Source organism: Alligator sinensis, unplaced genomic scaffold, assembly GCF_000455745.1.
Source record: "Alligator sinensis unplaced genomic scaffold, ASM45574v1 scaffold566_1, whole genome shotgun sequence".
Taxonomy (NCBI): domain Eukaryota; kingdom Metazoa; phylum Chordata; order Crocodylia; family Alligatoridae; genus Alligator; species Alligator sinensis.
Genome location: NW_005842017.1, coordinates 1,739,228 through 1,761,958, shown reverse-complemented (window position 1 = coordinate 1,761,958; position 22,731 = coordinate 1,739,228). Strand labels below are relative to the sequence as shown.

At 46.4% G+C, this 22,731-nt stretch overlaps 1 protein-coding gene across 24 annotated transcripts in view; it reads left to right on the top strand.

The window, feature by feature from the left end:
- The window catches only part of PCBP3 (poly(rC) binding protein 3), a 247,485-nt gene extending 227,499 nt beyond the window's left edge, over positions 1 to 19,986 (top strand). For 22 of the 24 annotated variants that reach the window (XM_025202249.1, XM_025202248.1, XM_006022070.3 and 19 more), the window contains one exon: positions 19,330 to 19,986. In XM_025202249.1, coding sequence (XP_025058034.1) covers positions 19,330 to 19,375 — 46 coding nt within the window. In that variant the 3' untranslated portion in view covers positions 19,376 to 19,986. Of the gene's footprint in view, positions 1 to 7,526; positions 7,609 to 19,329 lie in introns of all 24 variants that reach the window. The other 2 variants (XM_025202258.1, XM_025202253.1) reach the window with 2 other exon arrangements.
- Positions 19,987 to 22,731: the final 2,745 nt, after the last annotated feature.

Below are 22,731 nucleotides of genomic sequence, written 5' to 3'. Positions count from 1 at the left end.
ATATTCTTGGCTCTACATAAAATATTTTTGACAGCTTTCTCATTGCATTTGCCAAAGATGAAAACTGCAAATCCAACTCCTAGTCATTCTGATGAATTGCAGTCCCATGTTGAGCTGAGTTTCAAACACCTATTCCTTGCACCAGTTGAATTCCAAAAGGGAAATTACCCTTGTTGGTTCAAGCCTGGGGTTAAGTAGCTTAGCCAAAGCTTTCAAGCTTTGGATGAGTTAAGTTTGTAGTTCAAAAGGTGCCTTGGGTCACAAATGAAATTTGGTTGAGGGCCTTATCTCTTCACTACTTGTGCTTGTTACAGAAATACTGCACTTTTTGCCAGTGCTAATGGTGTTGATTCAGATGAAGTCCAGAATTAGTAGTTGAATAGAAAAAATGAAGACAGATGTAGAACCCTTATAGAAGTTTGACTGTTTGATCCAATGTAAGGCTAGGTACAGAAAACAACCTGGGCTCCTCAGAGTTGAGGAAAACATGAAGCATTATGAAATGGAAGCTTTCAAAGGACTGATTTGTATCATCTATTCAGTACTATCTATTCTTTATTTTCTGAGGTTTCTGTGAAGTCAAGGGAGCTTGATTCCCTTTGATCAAATTTGATTTCAGTGTAGCTGCTTCAGGCTGTCATTGCCTGAATCTCCAACCCTTATATGGAGTAGTACCTTAGGCCATGTGTAAATGAAACAGAGGCCCTATATTGAAGTGGTGGGTTTTAAAAAAGACCGCTTCAATTTAGGACTGATTAAACACTCGTGTTGTGTACACAAACTACTGACTTACCTGCCTGTCTGGCAGGGAAGGGAGGGCGAGCTGCCAGTGGGCGGAGCGGTCCCTGAACGGTGGGGGTGGGGATGGGGCTGGTGCTTCCCTCTGCAGCAGCAGCGGGCTGCCCCCAGGTGGCAGGCAGGCTCTGGGGGAGGGGGAAGATCAGGCTTTCTTCTTTTCTTGGGCAGACCCTGCTTTCCTGGGCTGCTACCAGGCTGCCTGCAGGGCTTCCTCCAGAGCTGTGGAGCTGCCCAGTGTTTCCCTTCGGTGTGCATCAAGTCATTTAAGGCACATTACGCCGCCGAATTTCCTACAGTGGCTGGTATTAATGTGAAATACTCTGCCGAGGCATGCAAACACCGACACCATTAAAGCAGTGCAAAAGCATTTAGCCCACTTTAAAGCGTTGTGCACACACACCTCTCGTTTTGTCTATACACAGCCTTACTGCACAAGTAAAAGTACTGTCCCAGCCATGTGAGAGAGGGTGGCAGATTGTGGCCTTTCAGTACTAAATTTAATGTAATATTTCTGTTGAAGTCAAGGAGGTAGGAAGGGACAGAATCTGAATATTTCTGCTGTAGATAGGATACAAGTGTATTGAAGGGACAGGCAATGAAATAATATTTGTTTTGAGATGCCTGGGAAGACAAATATGTATATTTAAATTGACTTATTAGCAGAATTCCACTCCTGGTTTTCATCAAATTCACACTTTGCCTTTATAATGTACAAACATACTTATCAGAATGGGTGTTTGGAAGGTTAATTTCTATCATCCTCAGTGCCAAATATCCATTAATGATAACTTAATTAACTTTTCCACCCATCAGCTATTCCTTTGATCTGTTTCAATGAGGTAATGAGCTTGAAAACATAGGAGGAGGAGGAAGCAGGAAGAATCACTCCTTCACAAGGAAATCAAACATCAAAGTTCTCTGCTCAGTCTAGTAGGAGTGACAAACTGGATGGATATCAAGATGTTTGGGCCAGAAGGTCTTGTTGAGAGCCTGACTGAATATTCATGAATATGCTTTGGCTGAATTGGAATATAAAGAGGAGCAGGGAATAGAAAAATACATTATTGTATCAAACTAACCTTACAGCTGTTGGTATCTTAATTCCTTTTCTGTGTGTGTTATCTCAGTATCTCCTTCCATCTCACCCACTTTGGGAGGCCTCTTTTCTGCTCATTGGTTCCTCTCTTTTGTTTTCTTATTTTCCATCCTTTTTCTCTACATCATTCCCATCTCTCTTCTTTCCAGCCTCTTCCTTCCGTATCCCTTTGATGTTGGGCTCCATACTCTTCCCTTCCCTCCATCCTCTGGATATTGATATCTGGGCATCTAGGAAAGTTTCAGGCAGTAGGGATAGAGAAATCAGGATGGATTTACTCTTGCAGATGACTCCTCTGCTCTACACACTCATTATCAGACATTTTGCTAAAAGTTGAAATAGACCAGCCAAGTGTAGAGCTGGATTTCACCAGAGAGATGTTTGCGTGAGGAGGAGGATCAAACTCAATTTTGGAAGATTGCATCTGTGTCCCCGCATCATCCCACCACTATCAGGGAAATGGTGCTCTTCACTCCTTCTGACAGAAGAGCTGAAACTCAAGGTCCAGATGTGTAAGTAGCTTCCCAGTGGTGCACACTGGTCCATGCAGTAAAGAAAACTAAACCACACAGACAAGTATATGTGCCTCAAGTACATAAACATGGAATACATTAAGTATTGATTGAGTTTTCTATGAATGGAAGACAAGATTGGGGTTATCCTTTGATGAAGTCACACTCGCATCTTGGATATCACACCTATGGGCTAAATAAGTTGTCCCAAACCTTCGCTGGTTCATGATGGCCAACACTTAGCAAGTAATGTGGTCCTGACAATGCCATACTTTACTATTCCTCTAAACCTCAGTTTCAGTTTTTTGATTTGATTTCCTATGGCCTTGAGCAATATTAGAGGGGCTCCTGTATGCATATGAGCCACAGGTTAGGACACACCAGGCTAAGTGGCTGGCTGACCTTGGGATCTTAATAGGTTGACTGGCTAGCACAGCGACGGCACAAAGCATGTCAGGTCAGAGGTGATCCTGTTCCACCAGTGGGGTTGTTTTTCATACTCACAGTATGGCCATGTGTGTAACGATTCTGTCTCCAATCATGCATCGTAACAAGATTACAGACAAAAGTAGTTTTCATATGTAACATTGTTATAATGCAGAAATGAGAATCCATTCTATAGGCCCATGGCCAGACACTCAACTTTTAGGAAATGCCAGAAATAAAGCTATCCAAGCTGGCTGAACATGGCACTCTCATGCATAGGCACTATGTACTTACTTCTATATGCATTTACACAAGAACGCTGATACACTTCTGCTTAAATGTTTGTGTTGGAGTTGGTTGTGGGCCTGTCTTCAAAGCTCTTTGTAATTTGACTTTACTCTTCCAGTGTGGAGAGTGAATTTCCAATAGCAAATACCTGAAGCAGTAGACTCAGGTTAAAAACACAAAGGTCTAGGACAGACATTGCATAAACTGGTTTGACCCAAATCAGTTAAGTATGATACTACGTTCAACCAGGTTTATCTCAAACCAGTTTTAGCCATTTTCAAACCGGTTTATGTGTACTGAACATCTGTTCTGTCACAGGTTTAAACCAGTTTCTGATCACTTCAACCCGGTTTTGTGTAATGTCTGTTCCTAGCCAAAAGGATTCAGGTGCCTACATCCAAAATTCAGACCCCCCCCAATTTCTATTCAGCTGCCATCTGAAGTCCCTAAGTGTGTACATTTTCATCTCTAAAGCTGCCCTAAAGACCTAAATGTCGGCTTCTGGGCATGACCCTAACTACTAGTTAGGGTTGAGCCAGGTGTACTGTCTAGGTGTCTAGATGTAACCGCCAGGCTATAGCTTACTCTTAAGATGGGTTTTCTCAATCTCTCTTGCCAAAGCTATTCTGCTTGGCAAGAGACTAGTATTTCAGTATTTATAGTAGTTGTGGTTATGTTAGGCTGAGTGCATCTGATCTTAGAAGATAAGCATTGCTCAGCATGGGTAGCATTTGAATAGGACCCCACCCACTTCAGCATCCTTGGTGAGGCTGATACAGGCCAAGAGCTGTTGATGAACTCTTTGAGGAATACGAGACCAAAGAAACTGAATGAGTGGCAGGACTTTGTTCAGACCCAATCATGCTAGTTGAACACATGGACGTAAATGGAAGGGTTTCTGCTAAGTGCTTATTAGGGCAACACCTGAAACCAACGTACCCCTAAAAAGTGTCTCAGAAGAAGAGTGGGTCAGAAGAATTAGCAGTCTATGAGGCTTTTCCAGAAATAAACCTCATGCAGGTGGAACTGAACCTGAATTTTCCACAGCCTGAATGAAGTGGGCTTTTGGCTATAAGCAGTAGTTGCATCACCCCACCTCTTTTTCCAGCTTTTGTGTTAGGTCCAGCTCCTGGGACTAGCTGAAGGTTCAGCCCATGGAGCTGGGAGAAGGGTGGGGAGGGGAGGGGAATGGGCCAGGTGAGGTCCAGAGAATCATCCAAAGGTCAGAACCATTCCTGAATGTCTGTGCAGGCTCTTCCAGTCTCCCTTCCCTTCCCTGGTAGCACTGTTCAGATGGAGCTGTATTCCCATGAGTTCCTTGGACTAGAACTTCTCCTTACCTTTCTCCCAGACCAGAGCAAGGCCAAAAAGGGGAGCAGTGGCATTAGTTATTTCTGTATGGATGCAGATGCCAACCTACCATGGCAGTAAAGCTTGCCCAGCAGCTAGACGTTTCCTGTAGCTCACCAGCTTGCAGAGACAGGTTATAGCTGCTTAGTATCAGCTGAAGTGTTGGCAGAAGAATTGTAAGAAAGAGCTGGTGTAGGCATTTGACTCCAGCAAAAGATGTAGGGCTGTGAATCTCAAGTAGAATGAAACACCTTTCCCAGCTCAGAAATAAGTGCTTCAGCAGCACGCCTGAGTTAGGCATTGCAAGTCTTGGTGTTTCTGGACCTAGACCTTTTATAAATCTAATGTACAGTAAATGTAGATAGGGAAGGGCCCGAGGCCATTAGCTGTGCTTTGATCGCTCCACCCTGGACTGTAGAGCTGGCTGATCAGCAAGGGTGTACAACCTATGTCACCCTGCAGAAGGAGATCACAAGGCACCCAAATTGTGACCTTGCTGTGAAACACCAATGCCTGACGCATTAGTAACTGCTGCCCATCCCCAGGCAGTGGGGTTCAAAGAAGGAGGTGCCCCTAGATGCAGCCCTGTCAGTCACTGACCAAGGAGCACATAATCACTTTGATAATTATTGTATATTGACTCCTGAAGCAGTGTCAGAGACTTCTACCTGCAGTCATCCGTAGATTCTGCACCCACTCTTGTTCCTCCTCCGCTCAAACTGTAAATACACATGCCATTCTGCTGGTCACTAGATGTCTCTCTCTCCCCATGTTTTAAACAAATCCTTTCTTCCAAAGCTGCGATATGGTCTGTATAATAATGTGATGTGCCAAACTGTGCAGTCTGGGTGGTCAGCGGTGCACTGTGCTGTATAGTGACACATTGTGCTGTATAGTGACACTGTGCTGTATAGTGACAGTTATCCAGGAGCACATCTGCGAAGGACCAGTGGGGGAGATTATGCTTAGGGGCAACCAACATGGGTTCATTAGAGGCAGGTCTGTCAGACCAACCTGGTGGCCTTCTACGACCAGGTCACAAAATCCTTGAACGTAGGTGTCACAGTGGATGTAGTCTTTCTGGATTTCAGGAAGGCCTTCGACACTGTCTCTCACCCCATTCTCATTCAAGAATTAGGTGACTATGGCGTCAGTGCCTACACAGTCAGATGGGTTGCAAATTGGCTGGAGGGCTGCACCCAGAGAGTGGTGGTGGACAGGTCATTTTTGACCTGGAGGGATGTGGGCAGTGGGGTTCCCCAGGGCTCGGTCCTCGGACTCGCATTGTTCAACATCTTCATCAGTGACTTGGATGAGGGGGTGAAAAGCACCTTGTTCAAATTTGCGGATGACACTAAGATGTGGGGAGAAGTGGGCATGCTGGAGGAGAGGGACAGGCTGCAACTAGATCTGGACAGGTTACAGGAGTGGGCGCATGAGAACAGGATGGGTTTCAACACTGACAAGTGCAAGGTACTGCACCTGGGGAGGGAGAACAAGTAGCATACCTACAGGCTGGGGAACTCCCTTCTCGTCAGCACAGAGGTAGAAAAGGATCTTGGAGTCACTATTGATTCCAAGATGAACATGGGCCACCAGTGTGGGGACGTAGTCATGAAGGCTAACTGCACCTTGTTATGCATCCACAGATGCATCACGAGCAGGTCCAAGGAGGTGATCCTCCCCTTCTATGCAACACTGGTCAGGCCGCAGTTGGAGTACTGTGTCCAGTTCTGGGTGCCGCACTTCAGGAGGGATGTGGACAGCATTGAGAGGGTCCAGAGGAGGGCCGCTCGCATGATTGGGGGCAGCAGGGCAGGCCCTACGAGGAGAGGCTATGGGACATGAACCTGTTCAGCCTCCACAAGAGAAGGCTGAAAGGGGACCTGGTGGCCATCTATAAACTGGCTAAGGGGGACCAGCAGGGAATGGGAGAGTCCCTGTTCCTCTGAGCACTACCGGGAGTAACAAAAAATAATGCCCATAAGTTGACTGAGAGTAGATTCAGGCTAGATATCAGGAAGCACTACTTCACAGTCAGGGCGGCTAGGATCTGGAGCCAACTTCCAAGGGAAGTGGTGCTCGCTCCTACCCTTGGGGTCTTCAAAAGGAGGCTGGATAATCACCTAGCCAGGGTCATTTGACCCCAGCATTCATTCCTGCCCATGGCGGGGGGTCAGACTTGATGATCTGCTCAGGTCCCTTCCGACCCTACCAACAATGAAACTATGACACATCAGTTTCATCATCCTCTGTTTGTTTTTTCTCTCATCAAGAAGCAGAAAGGCCATCATGTTCTCTTGGAGTTCATTTAAAAATGTAGAATTCAACATTCTGGACTCTAGGAAACTCTTGTTACCCCATAACACAGGAACTACAGTAACAGGGACAGTAGGAGACTGCTAAAGAAATATCCAGTGTCTTTGCTATGTCACCTGTGAGTCTCCTGTGAGCTTATGTGCAACGACAGCAGCTGTCACTAGCCAGAATGCATTTGTTGAACTAGCAGGGCCTGACCTTTTTGGCAGGCATGCCACAAAATAACCTTGCACCCCCCTCAAGTGCCACTCCAATCTCTTACCCAGTCTGCTGCTCAGCCTTCTGTTCCCTGCTTGATCTGATGCTCTGCTTTCTGCTCCCTGCCCTATCTGCCACTGTCCTGCCTGCCCCCACCCCAGTTTGCTGAGTGCCATGCACAGAGGCTGCCCATGCCACTTATGGTACCTATACCATAGGTTGGCCACTCCTGAGCTGTATCTGTGGACCCCTCACTAGAAAGTTCCCACAATAAACTTCACTTTGTCCTCTAGCCTTCAACCATTTGAAAAACCCATGCCACTCCTGCATCACATAGATTGCCTCAATAGCAACTGCTGCACAAAGCTAGTTTTGTTTGGGATGTGAGATTGCTTCTGGAGATGTTACTCTGGGAAACAGGAACCTTTCAGGGTGACACTGAGATCTCTTTCCAATTTCCAGTACATGGGACAGTGATGTGGTTCTACATACTGAGTATTTTTATTCACTCACAGTATCTTCTGTGCCTTCTTCTGTAGGGCGATTGAGGGGCTCCTCTCATTATGGGCCTAGCTGGAGGTTCAGCCTATGGAGCCAAGGGGTTCCAGAGCATCAGCCAAGGTCAGAACCATTCCTGAATGTCCTTGCAGGCTCTTCCAGTCCCTCTTCCCCTCCCTGGTAGCACTGTTCAGGTGGAGCGGTATTCCCCCTTGAGTTCCTTGGACTAGAACTTCTCCTCACCTTTCTCTAAGACTAGAGCTAGGCCAAAAAGCGGAACAGTGGCACTAGATATTTTCTGTATGGATGCAGATGTCAACCTACCATGGCAGGAAAGCTTGCCCAGCAGCTGGACTCTTCCTGTAGCTAGGGGAACAGGCCACAGCACCTTAGTACCAGCTGAAGAGTTGACAGAGGGATTAACAGTCTATGGGGCTTTTCCAGAAATGAACCACAAGTATGTCCTGTCCTGTCCTTGAGGAGTTTTAGAACCTACAGAAATGCACTAGTACAGCCCCAGGGATGTGAGCTTTTGAATTCTGAGTGAAAAAATGTGGGTGACAGGATTTACAAATGCAGAACCTGTTGTGTTTTGGACTCCAGAGCTCCTCAGTCCTCTTCTCTGTTTGCAGGAAGCTTGGCAGAAGACTTCTATCAGGCTTTTCAGTGTTCAGCCCCTTCGATCTTTAACTTATATAGGTTTTAGAGGGGAGTGAAGATAAGCTTAAAATACAAATTATGCTTCCATCTGAACTGGGCTAGGTTTTAATAGTGCATGGACTTTAAGTTGAGTCTCCCACATCCTTGGTGAATGGCCTAACCACTCAGTTATTTGCTGTTCTGGGTGGGAGAAGTTTGGGGTATTTCTTGTTCTCTTTGGTTTTGAACAGAAATTCCATCCTGGCCCTGACAAAATATCATTGAAACCAGAATGTTTCCATGTATAATTTCAGTTTTAATTAGTTATAATTTTTCAATATAAGGTTTTTGTTCAACAATTCCTGGCCAACTCATAGCATGTTCTCCAAGGTTTTCCCTGTCCCATGTAAAATGGCTCTCTGGTTTCAGTTTGGAAGTTAACTTAAGTACAGCATGCAGAATAGAGCCAAGGGTAGAATTATTTATATAAAAGGTCAGTGACTCAGTACATTTTTCCTTTCTCCCTGCATTACATATCCAGGGACCAAAACGCTGCTTGACTTTTTTCTTTCTTTCTCAAAAACACTCTAATGTGTCCTAATCCATTATGGGCACTGACAGATGTGCAGCTCCCCAGTCTAACTCATGGTACTTCACAGAAAGTGCCATGGGTTAGACTGACCCTCCCGACCCAACAGATGTTAGCTGTCGGGTCGGGAGAGTGGAGGATCAAGCTCCATTTTGGAGCTGATCCATCTGAGGAGCTGTGTGCCTGCACCTTCCCTTCCCTAGCCCCCTGGCTCTGGTGCTGTCGGCATGATGGAAGTGGGAAGAAGGGAGAGGAGGGAGCTTGGGCTAAGGAGGGGAAGGAGAGAGTCTGTGCTGGATTGGAGGAGGGTGGATTGGAGTCCCCCACCTCAGGAGAGCTCCAATCCACTCATCCCCTGTCCAGCACAGGCTGAGCCAACCCCAACTCGAGCTCCCTCCACTCGCTTCTCCCATCTCGCATTGTGCAGACAACACTGGGGGTGGAGCTGGGCTCTCTAGCCCCGATCAGACAGAAGTTAATGAAGGCACTCCACTTTTAGAGTGCTTTCATTTGAACCCTCATGCAATGAGGGTTAATTTGTCACGTTTTAAAAGTGCACTTTTTTTAAAGTGCTCTGCAGCTGTGCACTTCTGTCAGGGTACAGCTATAGAGTTCTTTCAAGGGGCCAATCGCAACAAATGGAACTGCTGTCTGCACCCTATTTTATGTACCACACACGATGTTTTCTTCCCTGGGAACCCGTCAAAGGATAGCATGGCAGTGCCTTTAAGGAAACACTGGAAGTACCGTAAATGAAATTCCTGTATTATTAGTGCCATTCCCCCTTTCCTAACAATTGTCCTGCAAGGAAAAATGTCATTAAAATAAAATGCAAAATCATTTTTTTTAAAATCCAGCACACTAAATCTCTCTGTATTGTAGTATACGGATAGGATGTCTAAGAATTCCCACACCACAGATTATGCAGCTTAACCACAGATGTATGTTTTTTCCCAGGAGTTTGTAATTATGTTGTTTCCACATATGGGGAGCAAAAGTAGTTGAAAGAGCAATTTAAAGTGTACATTCATAGAAAAGCAATTGGTAAAGATAAAATATAACCACAGTTAGGACACAAATTAACTGTATTTAGACTGTGATTTGAAGTTTAACTTCTTAGCTCTACTGATCTTTAAACATATATAACTTTTTTTTTTATAATGAACATCTTTGATCCCTCACTGGAAGGCCTGCTGCTTCCATCTGCACATGAAAGACAAATTAGGGCACATCACAAAAGCTGAAACTGATTGACATTGAGACTGAGACAGAAGCCTGAGGATTGTGTAACTAATATTAAGATTTTAATCAGGCATACTTGAGAACTGTATTTGAAGCAGTCATTTGGAAAGAAAGCACTATCTAGTCTTCAGCTAAAGGCCATGGGGGGAATGTACTTGTTTGCTCCAGGAGGCAAAGAGCATGTGTTATAAAACTAGGTCTAATAATATTTGTGTATTGACCACTAAAGAGGAGCTAACTCCATCAGAGCCTTTTTTGTGATTGGAGACAAAATTAGTTCTGGTTCAACTCCACTGACTTTGACAGTTCAGACAAGATTCTCAGGGAAAGGACTCCAGTGACATGGCTATCTAAAGTGTTTCCAGGCAGGAATGTGTGCATGCTGTCAGGTGCTAGCTACTGGGAGTCCAGAAGAATGCTAAGATGTACTGACTCAAGTAAACAGCCAGGAGTATTTTGTTACTTGGCTCAGTCCCTGAAACTGGATTTGTAGGTAGTTTATGTGCCCTAAAGAGGAAGTAGGTAACTACCACGTGCGATGCCACAGATCCAGGGAAGGCTGGAATCTTATTTTCATTAGCAGTGAGCTCAGGAAGAGCAAATACACCAAGGTGCATCTCCTGCCTTTGTCACCATCAGCATCCCATGTACACTACAAGTCTCAGCTTGGCCGCATTCAGCTGTCAGGGGCAAGGGGAGGAAGGTCTATACTGGTAAAAACCAAACAAAATTGTGTTTCTTCTTTTGGCAAAACAAAAAAATCACCCCAGATGTCATGTTGAACCAATCTGAAATGTGTAATTTCATTTTAAATTAAATGTTTTGTTTTCTTTTTTGCCTTACTTGCCTGAAAAATGGTCCAAAATTGATCAGTTAAGATCCAACAAGAACAAATGCAAAGTCCATAACTTTAATGAAATAATTGAATGCATAAATGTACACTGGGGGATGACTGGTTAGGCTGCAGTACTTCAGAGAAGGCCCTAGTGGTTACTGTAGACCATAAGCTGAATCTGAATCAACAGTGTTCTCTTGTTGCAACCCCCCCCCCCAACAAAACAAAACAAAAGCCAATGGCATCCTGGGTTGTATTATCAGGAGTGTCACCAGCAAATTGATTGTTTCACTTTATTCCACACTAGTGAGGCCTCACCTGGAATACAGTGTCCAATTTTGGGCCCCACATTTCAAGAAGGATGCGGACAGTTTTAGAAAAGTCCAGCATTTGAAAGAAAATGTTCCAGGTCTCTAATGATGATCAGAAATCCAGGTTTTCCATTTGCTGTGGAAAAACACGTTCTTCTCCATTAAAGAAAAAAAAACGTGGAGTTTCTCTTTTAAAGGAGAAAAGTCACAGATTTTCCCTTTAAAGGAGGAAAATGTGGGAAACCATGGGTTTCCCTTTTCAGGCTAGCCAAGTTCTGCAGGGAGCAGGAGGAGGGTGATTGGAGCCAGGCAGCGGTGGAGGGCAGCTCCCGCCAGGTAAGTCTATGTGGGGGAGGGCACAGGCCATATAGGGAAGGGTGGGTAGAAGGGGCACAGGCCACATGTTGGGTAGGGGGGGGAAGTGGCACAGGCCACGTGATGGGGGGGACATAGGCCCTGTGGCAGGGGGTTAGGGGGAGCATGTGTCCTCCCAAAATGTTTGTGTCACTGAGGGGCTTGCAGCTGGGCCAGATTAGCTCCAGGTAGGAGCTGCCTTGGTGGCCATTACCACCAAGATGAAGCACCCTCTGCCTACCCGGCAGCAGTGGGGGGCACAACTCTGCCACCACTGCCACTTCCATGCCTCACCATGGTGGTGTGGTGTTCCCTCATGCACGAGGTCCAATTGTTGAGCCATGGTGGTGGCTTCTCTGGACCTGGTATGGCCTGGCTGTAGCCCCACACCTTGCTATGGGTGCAGAAATCACAGGGGGCACATGCCGTCCCACCACATTGCCTGTGGCCCACCTGCCTTCCCCATACACCCACTCCCTTCCTTACACATTGGGGGACTGGGAGCTGGGGCTTATGAGTCAGGAGTGAGGGGCCTTGAGCAGGAGGCTGAACTAGATGACTTTGTGAGATCCCTTCCAGCCTTGCTTCCCTATGATCCTATTTAAAATTTTTGTTTAACTCTTTTCTACTGATTTAGGCCATTTTTAAAAAAGGAAATACCATTTCAAAATGAAAAGTTAGAAGGTTTCAGTTTGGAAATTTGAAAATGTTTTGGCCTTTCTAAAGCAAAGCTTTTCATTTGGAAATGCCAGAATTTCTTTGACATTTAAAAAATATTTTTCCCCATCATGTTTTCAGCTAAAACTATTCATCAACTTTGTGAGTAAATTTAGCTCCCTAAAACTCAAGTTTTAGACAAATATACTATTTGTTGAAAAAATGTCACTCATAGTTTTCATAGATTCATAGCTGGTAGAGTCGGAAGGGACCTGAGCAGATCATCAAGTCCGACCCCCTGCCATGACAGGAAAAAGTACTGGGGTCAAACGACCCCAGCAAGGTGTTCGTCTAGCTTCCTCTTAAAAACCTCCAAGGTTGGAGCCAGCACCAGTTCACTTGGAAGTTGGTTTCAGATTCTAGCCGCCCTGACAGTGAAGTAGCGCCTCCTGATGTCTAGTCTGAATCTACCCTCTGCCAGCTTGTGACGGTTATTTCTAGTCACTCCTGGTAGTGCTCGGGGGAACAGGGACTCCCCCAATGCCTGCTGGTCCCCTCTGACTAGTTTGTAACAGGCCACCAGATCCCCCCTCAGCCTTCTCTTGTGGAGGCTGAACAGGTTCAGGTCCCTTAGCCTCTCCTCATAGGGCCTGCCCTGCTGTCCCCTGATCATGCGAGTGGCCCTCCTCTGGACCCGCTCCAAGTTGTCCACATCCCTTCTGAAGTGAGGCGCCCAGAACTGGACACAATGCTCCAACTGCGGCCTGACCAGTGCCTCATAAAGGAGGAGGATCACCTCCTTGGACCTGCTTGAGATGCATCTGTGGATGCATGACAAGGTGTGGGTGGCCTTCCTGACTGCATCCCCACACTGCCAGCCCATGTTCATTTTGGCATCAATAATGATTCCAAGATCCTTTTCTGCCTCTGCACTGATGAGAAGGGAGTTCCCCAGCCTGTAGGTATGCTGCTGGTTCTTCCTCCCCAGGTGCAGCACCTTGCACTTGTCAGTGTTGAAACCCATCCTGTTCTCATCCGCCCACCCCTGTAACCCGTCTAGGTCTGATTGCAGCCTATTCCTACCTTCTAGCGTGCCCACATCCCCCCGCATCTTAGTGTCGTCAGCAAATTTGAACAGGGTGCTTTTTACCCCCTCGTCCAAGTCACTGATGAAGATGTTGAACAGTGCGGGTCCGAGGACCGAGCCCTGGGGGGACCCCACTGCCCACATCCCTCCAGGTCGAAAATGACCCCTCCATCACCACTCTTCGGGTGCAGCCCTCCAGCCAGTTAGTGACCCATTTGACTGTGTAGGTGTTGATGCCACAGCCCCCTAGTTTTTTAATGAGAATAGGGTGAGAGACAGTGTCAAAGGCCTTCCTGAAGTCCAGAAAGACTACATTCACTGCTACCCCTGCATCTAAGGATTTTGTGACCTGGTCATAGAAGGCCACCAGGTTGGTCTGACAGGACCTGCCTCTAATGAACCCATGTTGGTTGCCCCTAAGCATAACCTCCCCTGCTGGCCCCTTGTGGACATGCACCAGGATAATTCTCTCAAAAAGCTTACCCAGGATTGAGGTAAGACTAACGGGCCTATAGTTTCCCGGGTCCTCCTTCCTCCCTTTTTTGAAAATGGGAACCGCATTGGCCCTTTTCCAGTCCTCTGGCACCACACCAGAGCACCACGAGTGCTCGTAAAGCCATGCCAGGGGTCCTGCAATGACCTCTGCTAATTCCGTCAGCACTCTGGGGTGGAGATCATCAGGACCAGCTGATTTAAATACGTCCAGTCCCTCCAGAAGTTCCCTGAATAGATCCTCACTGACCCTAGGCCTGAGTGCGCCTCTCCTGGGGCATGAGGGGGTCCCGGCGGGTGGGCTAATCCAGTCCCTGCTCAGAAAAATGGAGGGAAAGAAATTATTAAATAGGTTAGCTTTGTCATCTGGTGTGATGACCAGATTTCCTAGTGTGTCTTGCAGAGGCCCCATGTTACCTGGTACCTTCTTTTTACCCACTATGTATTTAAAAAAGGACTTCTTGTTGTCCTTGATCCGGGTAGCTAGTCCCAGTTCCATCTCTGCCTTGGCCTTCCTAACCGCCCCCCTGCAGCACTGAGCAACTGAGGTATAGTCCTCCTTGGTGATGGCCCCTCCCTTCCATTGGGTGTACACCTTCCTTTTAGCTAGGAGACGTTCCTGTATGCTTTTGGTGAGCCATGGGGGCTTTTGTGCCCTCTTGCCCCCTTTGATCCTTGTTGGGATTACTTCCCTTTGGGCTTGGAGTATCGTCTCTGGTTGTGGGTGCACAAAGAGTACAGAATCAAGCCTAATGGAAAGTGCTGCTGTGCCCCATAATTTTACCATTATATCACAGAGTCTGAGAACACTAATGTGAATTTATGACACTGCACTTGTTTGGGGGAAAGCATTTTTGTATATTAATAATAAGTAAAGGGTCTCATTCTGAATTGATTTATATACAGCATGTGTCTGGTGACTGAGATGATCAGAGTAGGATTTGGCTTGCTGTTCACATCTGATAAGCAAATCTTACTAATGTAACCATAGGAGGGCCCAGTAGCAGCCTTAGGGAAGCGTGACTGCCTGGGACCCCACACTTCATAAAAATAAATATAAATTACACTGTGTGACAGAGCACCCTCTGGGTGCCTGTCACTTCAAAGGCTAAAGCAGGGAGTGAGCAGGTGCCTGATTAGGGCTGCCACTTAATGCCCAGCTCTCAGTGCTGGAAGGAGCAGTTTGAGATCAGCCAGCAGGGGAGAAATATCTCCCTGTTGAGATTCTGCTTGTGGGACATCTCAGGGGTAAGGGTGAAGCTATGGGGAAGGAGGAGGCCTCATGGGTCCTGAGCATGACCTAAAACTTCACCCTGCAGGGATAAGGAGGCCTGATGGTCCTGCCTGTGGCAGCACAGGGCCACTCAAATGCCAGGACCAAGAACCTCCCCAGTATAAGGTGGGCCGGGGTGTCTAAAGCTCCGCCCCCATGTTTGGGTGGGTTACAGAGAGAGTTGGAGTGGCCAGGTAAGCTTAGGGGAAGTACATGAGTCCTATAGGGTGTTGGACCCTGGAGGTGGGCCAGGCACACTCAGGAGGGAGCACCTGAGCCCAAGGAGTGTCAGACCCCAGGCCCTGATGAAAGGGCAGAGTGAAGGGCAGGCATGCTTAGGAAAGAAGCACCTGAACCTGTCGGGGTGGAAGACCCCAGGCCCCAGTGTAAGGGGTGGAGCTGTGGCCTGAGAGAGGGGCGTAGTGGTCCAGTGAGGGGCCAGGGCCAACATAGGCCCATAGTTGAGTAATCACTCAGTCCTGTTCAGGTGAGGGCCCAGGGAGGTACCAAGAGACTGTGCCAGGGCTGACCAAAGGGTGGAGAGATAAGCCCAATGACCTCCATGAGCAGGGGGATATGAGTGTGGTCCCAAAGAGGATGGTGTGAAAGAGACTGGGTGAGAGCTGATGGAGTGCAAGAGGCCCCAGTGAGAGGGGGGCAGTATGTGTGTGACCCTGAAGAGGGCAGTATGACAAAGATCCAACTGTGTGCCCAGTTTAACCCGGCCTTGAGCCAAAGTATCATCACATAGTGTGTCATCTGCAAGGCATGGGACACATATAGGGGTAGTAGGAGCATGCATATATTGCCCACAGACATCTGGGTGCATGAAGGGCAGCCTCCTGCCTAATTAAGATCCTAATTACTTAACAGCAAGGTGTGGCAGGCAAGTAGGCAGGTGGTTTGCCCATGGACAGGAGGCAGGCCAATGTGACCATTGAGCCTGGGAGCTGGCCCTTGTCACGCACTGAATATTTGTATTATCAATATTGCATTAAGATGCTTTCATTGCAGTTTCATGGATAGGGTAAAGTGAAATTGAAATTGAAAATGTCTGACTTGCTTATAGGTCATCAAAATTAAGCCTCTAAGGCACCCCAAATGACTCTCTTGCACAGGGTCCCAACAACCCTAAGACCACCACAGCAGGGCCGTGCGCTGAAAATAGAGGGAAGTGACAGACACACTATGTAAAATTCATGGCTTGTTGAGGAGGTGTCGTTTTAAAATGCATATCTCATGTACAATGAAGTTTAGAAAAAGAGATGCTTCATTCTAACTACATGTTTAAGAATAAGGCTGAAAGAACTGGTCACAGTGTGGTCTCGGAATAGTTCTTCTACTGCTTTCAATTCCTTTCAATAAGTGGATTTCCCCCCGGAATATCCAGCCTAAAATAAGATCATCTAGAAACAAATAAAATGTAGCCACTATTTATCCATGCGATTAAACTGGCATTTAGAACCCACATGTAAAAAAAAAAAAAAAAAAATTAAAGCACTCACAATTTTACTGCATCCTGGGCTTGAAAAAGGTCTTATCCCCCACCATCATTTTGACCTTACACAAATTAAACCTTGAAGTCTATTGCTTAGCAAGTAGATCGTAGATGCACCCTGCCTGGTTATGAGCATGTCTATTCTTACTACCTAACTAGGACTAGTTCTGTGGTTCATGAGCAAATCTCCAATTTGGGTAATTGTATTCTGCATACCTGATACTCCTGCTCTTGTTTCATCTGACTATTCTTAATTTTGTCAGAGAGGGCAACATTTCAATACTGTGAATTGATTTTTCTGTAAAGGGCTGAGGGATTCTTTTGGATAAAGGAATGACATTACATATTTATATTCTTCTTACCCCTCCCCCCTCCCCCTCTCCCACCCCTACTGGAAGACAGATTTTATACTTCTACAAACAGCTTTAAGTCACAGTAAATATCTGCCTTCAGTTTCCACTAGCCACTGAAGACGGTTGGTGAAACTACCACCAAAGAACATTATTAGGTAAACCATTCAAAATGGTACAGTGATGTCCTCCGTGTCGTAAAATATTAAAGACTTTCACCATTTCAAAGTGTCAAGAAATTTCTTGATGCATGCATCAGTTATTCTTCATTGCTCTTGCAGATCTTTATCCATCATTGCCAGAGAGCACTTAGTAGATGATTTATGGGATGCAGACCTATGACTAGATGTCATGGTGCAGAGCAGACCGAGAGCTGGTCTGTGATTGATGTATTATTGATTTTTTTGTATTGGTTTGGCAGGTATTATGAGGGGTTTCTAAGAATCCAGCAAGATGTGTCTTCTAATAAGCTGCTCAGTGCAGTGTTCCTAACATCAGAGGGGAAGGAGTGTGAAACTACCTATAAAAGTGCTATAATTTGTTACACTGAGAACCTGGAACAAAATTGTTCTTGTACAAAGATTGCTTTGTTTGTAGCTCCAAACAGTCAAGGCCACAGAGAAGATTCCTAGGGCTGTATGGGAGGGAACATGGCGGGGATGAGAGGATCTAATGGAGAGATGACCCTCCTGATTCAGGGATGGGTGTTTTGTCTTAGCTTATCTAGAAATAAAAGAAGAGAGACCTTCAGCTAACAACAGTGAATTTTGAGGGTTGTCCCACTGCACTCTCCTGGTTCACTTGAGACTGAGCCTAGGCTGGGACTCTAGAAGGGACTAGGATCAAACATTTATTCCACTACAGTATATGGGAAAGGGTGATAGAATTTCTCTTAAGAACAGACAGGAGAGATCAGTCCTCCCCCTACCCCTGTTCTCTGTAGGCACCCAACAGGCATACTGGAGAATAAAATGCATGCAAGAGGGCAGGGAAGTGACCTAGCCATTCCATGAATATTAGTGAGAAGTCTGAAGGCACTGGTCATTGGGCAGGCATCTCTCATATTTACACATTAAACCCAAGAAGTTTTTCCTTCTGCCTCCTCTTTCCTATTTCTTATTCTTCCCCTCCCTTTCGTTACCCTACCCGTAACCTTCTCCCACCCTGTGGAGCCCATCCCCTCTAGCTCTCAAACTCTGGTAGCATCAACTATACGGGGATATTCCATAAATGCCAGTGCAGGTGTAGCACTTCTCTAGGGGGATTGTTTTGATCTGCTCTTAAGCATTCATGGCTTCTTGGAGTACCAGCAGAGCTGATGCTAGTGGGGTGTAGGGCCTGGGGCAAATCATCCTGTGCAGGGCCCCCTTAACACTGCACAGGGCCGTGGTACCCCTGCAAAGTGGGGGGGGGAGGGGTCTCCGTGCTTCTTCCTCGGCACAGTGTGGAGCTGAGCCGCCAGCTCTGTCTGGCTCCATGGCCCCCCCCCACCAAAGTGTGGGACCTGGGGCAGTTGCCCTGATTCGCCATATCCTAGGGAGGGCTCTGAGTACCAGTATCCTATTACACATTTGCTTTTATCTGGCCTCCAGATACATGAGCTCTGTGGACAGCCAAGTAGCCCAATGGTGATTTGTGAGACACTGGGAGTTGTGGGTGCATTTTTGAAAATCAAACTACTCCTGTCAGTGTCTAAGGCCAGGTGTCTGTATGTAAAAGTTTGGCCAGCAGAGTTACTGTTTGGTGGGGGCATGATTTTTTTTTCCTTTTTGACACATTTACACCAATGAAGGTTCTGTCTAGATGGGATTATACAAGAAAAAAAGTGATTTGGTTAGTACAGCTTGTTTGCATCAGTTCCCTGAGCATAACTGGTAGTGAAAAGCATTGGGGCATGCTGGAGTAAGTGTGCCGACTTGAGCAAGGATTGCCAGTGAAGGTGTAATGAGTTATTTATTCATTTATTTATTATTTATTGGAATTTATTCCAATAAAAGCATTACCTATAGACAAACCTTGCTCTGGAATTGAGATGCCTCACTTTAGGCACTCATAGATTCATAGATGTTAGGGTCGGAAGGGACCTCAATAGATCATTGAGTCCGACCCCCTGCATAGGCAGGAAAGAGTGCTGGGTCTAGATGACCCCATCTAGATGCTTATCTAACCTCCTCTTGAAGACCTCCAGGGTAGGGGAGAGCACCACCTCCCTTGGGAGCCCGTTCCAGACCTTGGCCACTCGAACTGTGAAGAAGTTCTTCCTAAAGTCCAATCTAAATCTGCTCTCTGCTAGCTTGTTCATATTTGAACATTTCAGCTAATGACTGCAAGCCAATTCAATGGCCCTTCTGTGTCCTGCAGGAACTTTCCAGAGGGTTTAACCTTTTCATTGACTTGAGAGGGCTTTGGTCGGTCTAATGGAGCTTGGGATGTGGATGGAAGCTTATTGAGAAGGAACGTTGGCCAGCAGGCTGAGGTTATCTCTAATTTGTTCAATTTTTCTTTCTCTCCTTCCAGTTCTCTGGATTCAGAGTCCCATGTGAGAAACACCTTCACTGCATAATTGGAACTTCTCAGCACACAAATGGTACTGGCTTATTGCATTGGAGCTGCTTCTGAAGATGCAAATGGAGTATCATCAGCCTCTTCCTGGATCATTTTTCCATGGTCACTGACAATAAACTCTCATGTGGCTGAACAGGAAATACAAAACCAATCCTCACATAGATGCATAGACAAAAGCTTTGCTAGGTATATTCAAATGTAAGCAGACTCTTTGTGAAATGGCTAAGTGGACCACCATGGGTTAGCAATCTTGTGAGCAGTAGTTTTGAGGGGGGTGGGAAGTTTTAAGCCAACTCTCTTGGCCTGCATTTGTTAGTGCTTGAGTAGTACCCCCCTTTGCAGATGAGCGTCTGTTGTATCTCTCTCTGATCTTTGCATTTATGTATCATTGTTTAAACTTATGCCTAAAAAAGAGAGCTTTGGTTCTAGCCTAGCACCTCATATGTAGCTGTGGCAAGCAGGGAAGCTCCTGGAAATGCACAGTGATACGTTTGGCTTGTCTCAGTGCCCCTTTGTGCCAGGCTTTATTAGTGTTATGCTCCTCTGTGTAACTGTACTTTACATGGTATTTTAATGGCTTTATCTGGGTATTTGTGAAAATATAATAAAAAATCCATTATTTAAGACAATCTTTTCAGCAAGTATAAAAAGGTAGGGGGTGACAATCACTGACACCCAGAACATAGTCCCCTGTCCTCAGAACTGAAGTGAAGTGTTTCTGGGGACCCTGGTGAGTCAGAAGATTGGGTAGACAGAGAAGAACTCTCTCCTCTTCCTCTTCCCTTAGTTTTGGCAAGACTTTCCAGCAGATGTGCAGCCATGACACTTCCCATCCATATATGCTAAGAGGAATTTGACTGTTGACTCAGGGTAAGAGTATGCTGATACAGCTGTGTGGCCAGCATCTCCTGGATCTACCGTAGTTCCCATGAGATTCATCTGGGTTGCTCTGTAGATGGCTGCCTTGCAATACATTGCATTCTGTGACCCCTTTAGCATGGGTTTCAGAAAGGAGGCTAAGGGAGAGGGCAGCTTTAAAAAGCTCATAAAGAGTTGGTGGGAGAGAACCCAGACTGTAACTTCAACCCCTGTAGCTTCACTCTAGGGCACAGGGCAAAGGGCAGGGGGGGTGGATAGTTGTCCTAAACTAGAGGCCTTGTTTGTCTGTATGGGCTGGGCAGGCTCCATTCAAAGCCCTGAAAGCTCCTGTGAGATTTGAAAAGGCGGCAAAGCCCAATGTTTTTGGACAGGCTTAGAGGCTGAGAAGCTGGATGCTATTAGTGCTGATCCTCACGCTTTGGTATACTACAAATGGGACCAGGATTGAGGGAGATTTCTCACATAGATACTGCAGATGTAAAGCTTTGATCATAATGGCCCAGAAAGAGTAAATATTACAGGATATGGTCCCTCCTCCAGGCAGAGAACAATTACATCCTTTAATTTTATACATGCATAAATTCCCCAGAAGGGTTAACACTGAAACTTGGCCCATATAATCCTTGAAATAAACTGGAACCCATAAGTAGCCTGTTTGGAAAAAGCGCCTCAGATTCCCATCTCTGATATGTATCAGGAAATGATAGAGTGCAGGAGTGGAGCTGCCAGAAGGCAGAGGGGAGAGAGGAGACAGTATCATAACAAAAATCAAGAGCTTTCCCAAATGGCACTTGAGTTGGAAGAGCTTGGATTCATTATATGATGGGAGACTGCGTTTATAGCAACATGAGTCACAGCCAGGCCTGACGGGGAGAACATCCTCCAGTCATTCTGCAGCTGGAGCACAGGGGGCTCCAGAAGACAGGCAAGAGATGAGTTAGAGTCACCAAGCCAGCCTGCAAAATCTGAGACAGTGGCATCTCTTAAATAAATTACACCCCATGTAGCCTTATATATGAATTCATTAATTACATTAATAACCAGTTCCCAGAGCCTGGAACAGACAGAGTAAACTATAAACTATTTTGGTCTAAATAGAAAACGTACTATAGCGTGCATTTCACCCGAGACACGTTGTTTTTCCTGAGCAACATTAATAATTGCAGTTAGGGACATGAGTCAGTGCTTTTGGAAGAGCTGGGATGGGAAGCTATCTACTGCTGGGCCTGTGCCCTCCTCTAAACAGCAACATGTGTGATGGGAATAAACTTGTGAATAACACTGTTGACCACTAAATTCCACACAGCACAAGAAAGGCCATCTGGGTGGATCTGATGTTTCGCATGTCAGGAGAGCCAGTCTTCAAGTCCACCATAACTGGGATGTCACCACTATTTGCAGGCATCTTGGCATCTATCTCAAATGTCTTTCTGGACCTTTCCTTTTCTTGGTTTAGGAGAATCTTAGAGCGGATTAGGATGCTGAATTGACTGTAAAATATTTGTGTCACACCTGAACTCCCCTCCAAACCTACCATACTTCCCAACATCCCAAAGTCCTGCTGTGCATAGGGACCCTTTTGATCCTGCCACTCCTGTCCATGCTTCAGAAGTAATCCTAACCCCTTTACTTTCCTGATGATTAGGAAATCTAGTCTAGGAAATCGTTAATCTAGTTAGAACCCTAAGGGTCAAAAGTTAGTGCCTTTGCCCTTGTGTTTTACTTCACCAAATCAGGAATTAAGCCAGCCCTAATTGCTACTGAATGATTTGTAAACATCAAAGTTGACACACAGCTGCCGGGGCCAATTCATCTGCAGAACTGTGTCATTTGGAGAAGACACAGATGGTGGTCCCAAATAGTCTTTTCAAAGACTGCCCAAGCGGGAGCCTCAAGCCATGCAGCAAGAAAGCTAAAGAAGCTGGACTGCCCAAAACATTCCCTACCCACCTTTAGTATAGGGCAGGGATGGGCAATTTGTGTGGCTGGCAGACCACTGAGGAATTTTGTTGAGTTATTGTGGGCAGGGTTGGGGCCTCACCCAGCCTCAGCATGGATGCAGGGGTCAGATGCAAGGGGAGATGCCAATTTATCCTACCTGGGTCCATCCGCCGTACATCCACCGCTGGAGGTGCCAGCCAGAGTGGGTGGCTGGGTTGGTGGGCAGGGTCTCCATGGAGGCTGGCCGGTGGGTTGGGAGTGGTGTCCAGGAGTGGGACAGGTGGGCAGGGCCAGAATTGTAGGGCGATGACAGCATGGGTCTGTCTGGGGCCTGGGGCAGAGCCACAGACTACTTCCTGCACATCCCTGCAACGGGCACTGGTTCTGCAGGGAACCACAGGGCAGCAACTGGTGCCCATCACAGGGATTGTGGCTCTGCCCTAGGCCTGGCCCTGTGCTGTCACTACCTGTGGCAGGGCACTGTGTGTGCCTGCCACTGTAAGGGCCCGGAGCTGGCAGCTGCCAGGGGCCCGG